The sequence below is a fragment of the Phaeoacremonium minimum genome (assembly GCF_000392275.1).
Source record: "Phaeoacremonium minimum UCRPA7 unplaced genomic scaffold PA7_03_scaffold_62, whole genome shotgun sequence".
NCBI classification, from domain to species: Eukaryota; Fungi; Ascomycota; class Sordariomycetes; order Togniniales; family Togniniaceae; genus Phaeoacremonium; species Phaeoacremonium minimum.
The window spans coordinates 82,374-92,080 of NW_006920969.1; the positions used below are offsets into that span (position 1 = coordinate 82,374).

General features: G+C 50.8%; 2 protein-coding genes across 2 annotated transcripts; both read right to left on the reverse strand.

Moving 5' to 3' along the window:
* Positions 1-218: 218 nt before the first annotated feature.
* Positions 219-1,688, reverse strand: UCRPA7_1115 (putative glycosyl hydrolase protein; the record flags this gene model as incomplete). The annotated part of the gene is made up of 1 exon (XM_007913702.1): positions 219-1,688. The coding sequence occupies one exon, from the start codon at positions 1,686-1,688 to the stop codon at positions 219-221; it is 1,470 nt and encodes a 489-aa protein (XP_007911893.1).
* A 2,550-nt stretch (positions 1,689-4,238) lies between these two features.
* On the reverse strand, positions 4,239-6,124 carry UCRPA7_1116 (putative major facilitator superfamily transporter multidrug resistance protein; the record flags this gene model as incomplete). The annotated part of the gene is made up of 3 exons (XM_007913703.1): positions 4,239-5,152; positions 5,739-5,829; positions 5,891-6,124. 3 exons carry the CDS (start codon positions 6,122-6,124, stop codon positions 4,239-4,241), a joined length of 1,239 nt encoding a protein of 412 aa, XP_007911894.1.
* Positions 6,125-9,707: the final 3,583 nt, after the last annotated feature.

Genomic DNA, 9,707 nt, shown 5'->3' on the forward strand with positions numbered 1-9,707 from the left:
ACGACCGGATGTCACGATAGAATAAGCAGGCTAAATTGTAACTTTACGGAGGGTCAAGCAGGAAGTGCAGCCTGGCTATGAACAAATGTGGGGAAAACTCTCAGACATGATACGACTGCGATTTAGGAATAGAGAAACAAATTATGACTCAAACGTATCCATTATCACAAAGTTATGAGTGATTGAGTGTATATCATCGACTAATAGAAAAGAGTCATTCACGCCTTCGCCACTGAAACGTTGTCAAAGGTGGCAGATGTCTGATAGACACGAACACCATCCATGCCCGACACATATGTATTATCTGTAACCGTAATTTTCGGAGTGCCCATGTCACCGACGTACACGTTGATAGTACTGTCAACAGCACTGATACGCAGGTGTACCTGTGTGCCTGAGACGACAGGAACGCTTGCACTACCCAGTGATGTCCAACCTCCATTTGCTTTGCCGAGAACTACGTTGCCAGTAGTACTAATGCCAGCGTAATACCCATCGTAAGAGTCCACACCCGTGCTTGGGGAAGTAGCACGAAAGACTATTCCAGCATCTCCAGTACCGGAAGTGATTGTAATATCCGTGTCAACCACAACTTCAGTGAAGTTGGTGTCAAGAAGCGCCTTTCCGCCTGTCGAGGATCCTGCACTGAATTGACCATCGACAACGGACCATGACCCGCCGTAGGTCTTCCAACCAATCATGTTACCATCTTCAAAGTTGTCCTTCACCAACATGGTGACAGGCTGGATCGTCCCATCGCTATTGAAATACATCCGATCGTAACAAACAACCCGGTGATTGCCATCAGTCTCACTTAAAGGCCGCCGGTGGTACACAATATACCAGATATCTGTCCCAGGTACATTGATAACACCATTGTGTCCTGATCCAGTCGCAACGGTCGAGTCTTGCTGTAATATCTTGGCCAGGCGTGTAAAAGGCCCGATGGGTGAATCTGACATGGCGTATGAGACAGCGTAGTCCGGCCCCGTCCAACCGCCCTCAGACCACATCATGTAGTATGTTCCATTCCTCTTGAACATCTGGGCACCTTCAACATAATTCGTAGGTGTAATTTCCTTGAACTGATCCCCATCCGGAAATGTGCCAATGCTAATCATGTCCTCATTGAGTAACGCAACGTTGGCGTGCGAGTGTCCGCCATAATAGATGTATGCTTGACCATCGTCATCAATGAAGACGTCTTGGTCAATCGGTTGTGCTCCATTGTGGTAAGCCCCAATCAAGGGCTCCCCAATAGCATCAAGGTAGGGGCCCTCTGGATTGTCGGATATACCTACACCTATGCCGCCAAGCTCACTGTCTGTTTGGATGTCATTTGCGCCAAAGTAGAGGTAGTACTTTCCATTTCGACTGATTGGTGCAGGCGCCCACACTGCTCTTGTGGCCCAGCTGAAATCAGCAGTCGTCAGAATATTCGAGTGTTTGGTCCACTTTATGAGATCGGGTGATGAGAACGCGTCGAGATACGTTTGTTCGTCATACGGATATGAAGATGTTGGATAAACCCAGTAAAGTCCGTTATAAATTTCCGTATCGGGATCAGCATACCATCCATCTACGAAAGGATTGCCGGCTTCGGCAGTGGTGTAGTCATGAATTGTTGCCTGGACGCTCGGAATGGACAGAGCAAATGCTGCCCTCAGAAGACCGCTAGCTGTCCGCATCGCAAGGTCCTACGGTCATATCATGTAAGCCTTAATCTGGTAGTGAAGTGGAGTTTGCCTTACCACCTGCTGAAACACGTCGCTCAATCCAGACATTCGGTACACCAAGGTAGACAAGATCAGCACTTTGCCGTATGGCAGCATGAATTCATATATGCTTTTTGATCCGCCTACTAGGTTCGCACCTTGCGGACTGTACTAAACGATGATGCCCATGCTATGGCAGTGTCAACCACGTAGCGTAAACCAAGAAATCCCACCTTCCATATCAAATGGACTTCTGAATCCTTCACAATGCTTAGACCAGTGAAAGCGATGACGGCACTCCACAACAACCCCGCAATCTCGTGTGAATGTGAGAGAAGCGTAGTCAAGCCTTCCCTATAAATGAATCCAAAACGGCACTGAAGCCGAGCCCTAAAGAGATCGTCAGCTACAAGCATGCGCTAGCAACGTTCCATCCTGCAGCAAATCGGCCCATGCGATGAGGCAAGCGCTTGAACGAGTCCGCTTGCAGGAAATTCTGTTGCCTAGAGCTAGCTACATGCGAGTTGATACTCGCATTTTGAAGCTCAAAACATCATTTCACCATATAGGGCCGAAGCCTTGATGGAGTCCAGTGCATCGACAGGGCTCAGAGACACTTAAATGCTGCGAAGATAGTCTCGGCAATTAAGATCACCACATAACATATTACTATCACGAACTAGATATAAGCTGTTCTATGCAGCCAATTGAACGGATGAATTCATTTTCGCTACTTCGATAACATCTTGACTGGACTCTAAGAACCAGTTGAGAAACAGTCGCTTCGAATTGGACGCATATATTTCCACCGTCCTAGTTCCCGCTTCCCGCTGACTTTGCCTATCCATTCTTTCTAAACACGCGCTGTTGGCGAAATCATCTATCTTTCCAATAAGGTTCTTGCAATTTCGACATTCCACACCAAGGCATTTGTGTCTCCAAGCGTCTGGTCCTGAGGTCGGCATCTTCTCTGCCCTCAGTTCCTTGATCGTTTCTCATGCATCAATAATCATCTTCTCTTCCGTGACAACGTTGACACCCTGTGGAGGTTCAGGAAGGTTCAATGGCGCAGGAATAGCCCCATCCCCTACTATAGCAACGTTCATCTGCTGTACAACCAAACTCTGCGTTGGAGTGCTCAGGACTGTTGAGAAAGATCTTGCAGCGTGGCCCAGCACATAGAGGCAGAGGCTCACGAAGTTGATCCACACAAGGCCTATGATAACTGCGAACGTGTAAGGCCCGAATCTCCGAATAATATCGGTAGGGTCAACGCCGAGCTTTTCTTCGAATTCCACCAAGGCGGTGCTGTTCGCATCGAAATCAAAAGCCGTGGCTGAGCCCCCGTCGGTGCCAGACTCTTCTTTGTTGACAGGCTCGCCGAGAACGATGAGCAGTAACATTGACGCCCCAATGGTAGTCGCAAGAACGAGGACGAATAAGGTCTCTAGAAGTTGATACAGCCAAGTCCAAGTCATCAAGAAGAGAACAAAAGCTCCTGATCGCGATCCATAATTTGCGCTTGCAATCAGATGAGCTAAGGTCCCGCGATTGGCTGCGACTGGTATAGGCAGAGGATTCACGGCTGCAATGAGTCGGCAGACCAAGAATGTGAGGAGGCCAATAGAGGCAGCTGGAGCGAGAAATCCTTTTTTGTCATTCATCACGTTCAACGCAGTGATGACGAGTGCGGTGAGGCTCCATGACGAGAGTAGTAGGATAGCTGAAGTGGTGTATGCCTTTGAGGCAATCTCGCCAAAGGTGATCGCCATTCAGTATCGGCAACACGGAGCTGCGAAAGCCTTGGGAAAGGGGCAACCCGGGCTAGCAGTAATCAATTGTAAGGTGACAAACACTTGACAACTTATATAATTGTTGGGTGAAGCCGTTGTGAATAGAAAGTGCTGTGAGTCTTCGAGGAAAATTGAAGAATTCAGCCTCCAAACTACCCCTGACTAGTGGCGTGGGTGCCTGCCTGCCTAGTGCTGTGTGTGGACTGTGCCACCGAACAGCGTATGAAGTCGCAACCAACCCAACTTACGGCGATGATTTCATACCCAATCATTTCTCAATTCCAGGTAGAAAGTTGCAATATCATCAGAGATGGAGCCTTGAGACGCACCCACACCAAAGCAGCGCCGCGAATATACGAACACGCCTTCCCAGGTATAGGCAGAATTGCTCTGCGCCGCATGGTAGTCGGTTGTTTCAAGGCCGGGTCAACACCATTAGATTGACAATCGGAAACAAGAGCCGTGAAATAAAGCAAGATGACAAAGCTGTGACTCAACGCTAAGGGCGCTGTTAAGTGAACGATGTCAATTCTACAGTTCAATGGGTATATCATTAGCCAACTTGAATCTATCTACACAATTTTTCTACAACGCCATCGATTTCCAGACTGTATCAAAGGCTAAACACAAAACGCCCAAGAATATGCAACTCATTATAAGTCCAGTTTCCCTCCAGGATGGCTTGAGCCTGATGAATCAAAGACGCGGTGATGTAAACAACAGAAACTGTCTATAATTTGAAGTGTTGCGCCTTGCGCAACCGTGCACCGTACCTGTAGAAGACGATCGGCAACGGAATCATGGCGACGCAGATGAATCCCAGCAAGGAGTTTCCCCATCCAAGCCCCAAGCTGGCGTACATGGATGATCCGGCAAGTGGAAGAAGAGCGCCGACGAGACTGCGGAGCACTGTGTTTGCTGCTATCGCTGAAGCGGCGTACATTGGGTAGCAGTCCACGAGGTACGTCGTAATGGGCAGGAAAATACCCACAATGCCAAAGCCATACGGGATCAGTGATATGACAGCGGATGCCCAGTGAACATGGTAGTGTGTGCACCATCCGTACCAGAAGAACGTGATGGGTAGAAAGAAGCCAAAAAAGATCGAGATTGCAAGTCTCATTTCCGGCTCGAACTTGCCGTCGTTTGCTTTGGCAAGACGGATGACTGACTTATCAGAGAGGAAAGTGACGACAGCCCAGCCACCGAGATTCCCTACACCTAAAGCGAGGTACACTAGCCCAGTAAGACCGACATTGAAGCCATATGTTGTTTCGAACACAACAGGGATGGTCGTGAATAGGAGATATAGGACGCCGTATACGAATGCGATGTATAGTGATAGGAAGAAGACGAGAGGTGAGAGGAACAGCATCTTCGTTGGTCGGACGAGGCCGTTGAGCAGGATGCGAGACTTGCTCTGGTGCTGTGCGGAGCCGTAGCAGCTTTTCAGATCATCGCGACCTAGCTCCTTAGAAAGGCGAGCAACCTTTCGCTCAATCAAGACTCGATGGCTAGTTTCCTTGTTGAGGAACTCGATGAGAGCTGTGACAATGACTGCAACAATGAGGACGATCCAGAAGTCCCAACGCCAGCCGATTGTCTCAGCGATGAAGCCTCCTATGAGAGGGCCGACATTTGGACCTGGAAATGTTAGCTTTGAGGTCGTAAAAGTCATGCAAGTTTTGAAGCTCACCGAAAAGAGGACCGAGTGTCCAAATGCCCATGGCAAACCCTCTCTGGTCCGCTCGGAAGATGTCACTGATCACACCGCCACCAAGTGTCAGACAGCCTGCGCCGCCGACACCGCTGAAAAATCGGAATACGATTAGTGTCGCAATGTTAGGCGCCAGAGCGCAGCCAATCTGCCATACGCAAAAGAAAGCATTGGCGGCTCCCAAGATCGGCTTTCGACCATATATTTCGCAGAGAGGAGCGAGAAACAATGGCCCGATCACATAACCTAGGAGGTATATGCTTACGGTCATGGCGCCAACGGTCTCGTTTTTGTTACCGAATTCTTCCGACAAACTCGCAATTCCAGGTGAGAGAATTGAAGAGGCGAATGGTGTCAGCAATGTGATGGCTGAGAGCAACGCTACAAGCATCCACTTCTGCCAGCTTGGAAAATTGAGAGGCATCTCGGGGTCTTCTTGGCTATCCCAGCCGACGATACCCTCATCGAGATTGGAAACCGGTATAGGCTCATGGCGAAGTCCTTCTTTCTTACTTCTGCGGCTGACGGCGGTAAGCACCCTCGAGACTTTGCTCTTTATGCTCTCTCGGGTTTCAATTCGTCGTAGGCTTTCGATGTCGTGCACCTACACTACTGTCAGCACTCAATCTGTGCCAGTATAACACGCTTATCCGGGGGCTGCTCACCCGACTGAGTTGTACGTCAAGTTCGTGACCAGGGACCGTTTCTTCGATTTCGTCGTGATCAATATCGGGCTCGCCGTGGTCGGAAGCATCGTCGTCCTCGCTGGTCTTCTTCGGTCGTTGCACTGCTGGTTTCTCGTCTGCCTCGGTTGTTGAGCCACCGCCGCTCACTGGACGGTGCACTTCCGGGCGGCTTTCCTCGGCCGGTTGGCCGCGCTCGATGTCTTTTTCGTCCATCTCGCGATGGCGTCCGTATATACGGAATGCTTTCTCCTAACGAACGAATGACGGACGATCGCGCAAAAATCCAGGGACAGCAGCGGAAATAAACTAGAGGGGACCGGGCCACAGTAATAACAATCAAACAACGGCCAGCCGGTGCCTTGGGCTAACGGATATAACGGCTTTTAGTCAGCATCTGCAAGGAGCACGCCTTGCCCAGATGCTCAGTATAACTTATCGGCGCCGTTCAACGACCGATCGGAAGCTGACTGGGCCGGCTGCCACAAACTTGTGCACTAATCCCCTAAAAGTACGGCAGCCAATTGTGCATTGGTCCGCCGCGTATCTCTCCCGCCGAAGCGCGAAATCCCACAATCACCATCCATCTGTGCTGCCGGCATCCGTCTGACATGCCAAACCAGGCAGGCCTCGTCAGCACTCTCCTCCATGCCCATGATCAATTAGGACCAGGTGGACTTCCGCAGCACCCGACCGTCGAAAGGCGCAAATTGACGTCAACGGGCACTTTCATTATTCGGCGGAGCTTCGTCTTTCACGGACGGAAGCCGTAGCATTCCCGTGCGGCGGGCTTGCATAGCACTCTCCCGAATTCCGCTGTTCTCAAGGCTGACAGGAGCATGAATCAAAGTCTAACTTATTCATTCCATCATCCTTCACCGCTTCCTGGCAGGCAGATGTTCTCTTCCGGCTCGGCTCTTGACAAATCTTGAATTCGAGAATATTTCCCGATCTATTCTCATCTTTGTCTAGTCTAATGAACGGCATTTGCCTGTCCTGACGCCGCCTACGGTTGATGTTACGAGTCAGTCCGGACTGACCATCTATCTATCCATCCCACCTTTCCCCACGCAAAGACTGGTGGCATCTTGCGCAAAATTCCAGCTGTACAGTACTTCTCGTGGCGGGGCTCTTGTTCACATTGACTTACCACGTTCTCGGGACAGCCAAGCACTTCCGGAACCTGTCTTAACTCGCTTCGTAACGCCGCCTCAAACGCCATGCGTCTGAGCTAATTTCAACATCTGATCTTTTGCCCAGTCTTGCCCCTCCTGTCTTGGCCATTTCTTGTCCTTTCAAGTTCATTTCGCAACCCCGCAAGAGGCCCTGGACACCCCCTGTCTTTTGCTTTCAGCCCCGCGACTGCACAGCCTCTACGGATGTCAGGCGCGGGCATCCCGGCCAACTCGGCGCCATCTACCGAGCGTACAGCCGGGCACAAGTTTAACAAGGCCTGTGACTCCTGCCACGTATCGAAGGTGAGATGTATCCCTGAGCCTCTGTCGCCAGTCGGCGCATGCAAGAGATGTGCCAAGAATGGTAGCCCATGTGTCTACACGCCCGTGGGACCGAGGCGGCGGCCTACCCGCACGAAGAATGAGAGGATCGCCGAGCTAGAACGTCGCGTGCGAGACATGCAGTTGCTGTTGCGAAACAAGGAAGACCATCACCTCACCCCGGAGCAGTCAGCTAGTACAGACTCTACGCCAACCAGTTGTTACACAGAGATTGCGGATGTAGCTCCGTCTCCTGTTTACAAATCGGCTCCTGCCACCGTCAGCGGTAGCAATCCTGGCTCGCCATCGGTAGGATCACAGAGTGTGCCCGACACACCGGAGCCTCCGCTACCAGATGTCGTAGACCAGGGCATTCTCACTTTAGCCGAGTCGGAGGATCTGATACGGGAGTATCGAGCTGACATGGAGTTCGAGTTCCTGGGCATAAGCCTGCCGAAGCATCTCAGTGCCGCAGAGCTCAGGAAAACGCGTCCACTTCTCTGGCTCAGTGCCCTCTGTGCTGCATCGTCAGGTAGTCTGACGAATTTTAAGCTGGCTGGAAGCTTGCACGTTGAGATGAACCGTATAATAGAAGAGCGGCTTACCCCCGAGGCCCAGCCATCTCTAGAGATCCTCCAAGCGTTGCAGAACTTTGTCTTCCATCATCATGAGCCTACATATCCCAACCAACGGCATTTTCTACAGCACTCCCATGTTGCAGTGCGGATGGTCGTATCGCTCGGTCAATCCTCTAAGGTGCACATGCTTGAAACCCCAGAGCTGCCGGAAGATCTCATCGATGAATACGCCATGGAACTCAGTCGGGATCTTCTGATATGGTACTGGAGTAGCTTCGTGTAGGTTTTGACGCGTTCCCAACAAAGTGGCTGAAAGCTCACTGACCAAACAGAATAACAATGAAAATCCGTCAGCCCATGATGCTGCGATACAATCGATTAGTACGACAGAGCATGCGTATAATTGAAAGATCTCCAGAGCACGCTGATAGATGTCTTGCTGCTTGGGTAAAATTGGCACACCTCGCTCAAGATGCCGCAACAACATTATTTCGTGCTCACACATCCTACTACGGCCTGACAGATGAAGGCCGCGATGTCATCGTCGATGAATTTGAGGAGAGACTAGGACAATGGATGGTGGATTGTCCAATGGAGATTATGAACGGTAAACAGTCTTTCCTGCAAACCCAGCAAGGACGCGAACTAATGACTGAAAGCCCAACTGATGGTAGAATACCATTCATACATCATCCTAATGTGAGTGACCATGGTCACCTTGCCCTTATAGTATCTAACCTAATGAAAGTTCCGAGGTCTTGTTTCCTGCCGGGAAACTCACATATAAAGATTTCGAGAAGCGACCCTCGAGCCTCCCACCTCTCACCAAGGCAGACGATACCAACCACCAACATTACCTACTCACGCCGTGGAAGGTTGGCTATTCTCGCAAGTGCCTAACGGCAGCACATGCGATGCTAGACATATTTACAAACATGACTCCTGAAAGACTGCGACGACTGGGCAACGTTGCCTATGGCAGAGTTTTCTACGCACTGCGCTTCCTGTTCCAGCTCGGCCATCAGATATGGGCAACCAACACGTACAACCTCATCAACATTGACTCACTCAGGCTGCAACTCTACATCGACGTACTTGCAGGCTGTCTACGGCGCGCATCGGCAGACGGAAAGTTCAAAGTTGCGGGCATCTGGCTGTATGCCTTGGAATCAAGGGTGATACCGTGGTACAAAGAGTTCTGCAAAAAGTTGGATGAAGACTGCAGAGAGACAGAGAAGCTTCCCCAGCCGACGCCACCACCTAGTCAAGCTGATTTGCGACCAAACCCAGCAGAGATCATGCTACCCCCTATCCAACCCCTAGGCGGTGATGTCACCCCGAAGTCGCTGCCAGTGACCCCGACTACGGAATTGCAGATACCAAATGGAACATACGATGCAGCGGAGAGCACTGCCCAGCCACAAGCATCTGCCGCGATGGCGCTCTTCAACGATCAATTCTTCTCACCATCGTACCACCACGACCAGCTCCCTCTTGACACGTTTGACCCCGACGCCTTCGATCCGTCGGAACTGAACGGGCTGAGCCAATACGCCCAGCCAGGGCAGTTTGGGGAGGACGCGATGGATGTCGACTCATATGGAGTTGACTTTGGTGCCATGTACGAGTTGATATCGAACAGTGTGTCGGCCAGCTGGAATGTCCACTGTGACCCTCCGAATGCACAGCAGGGGCCACCAAGATGAACGGCTCCCTTTAGGCGGG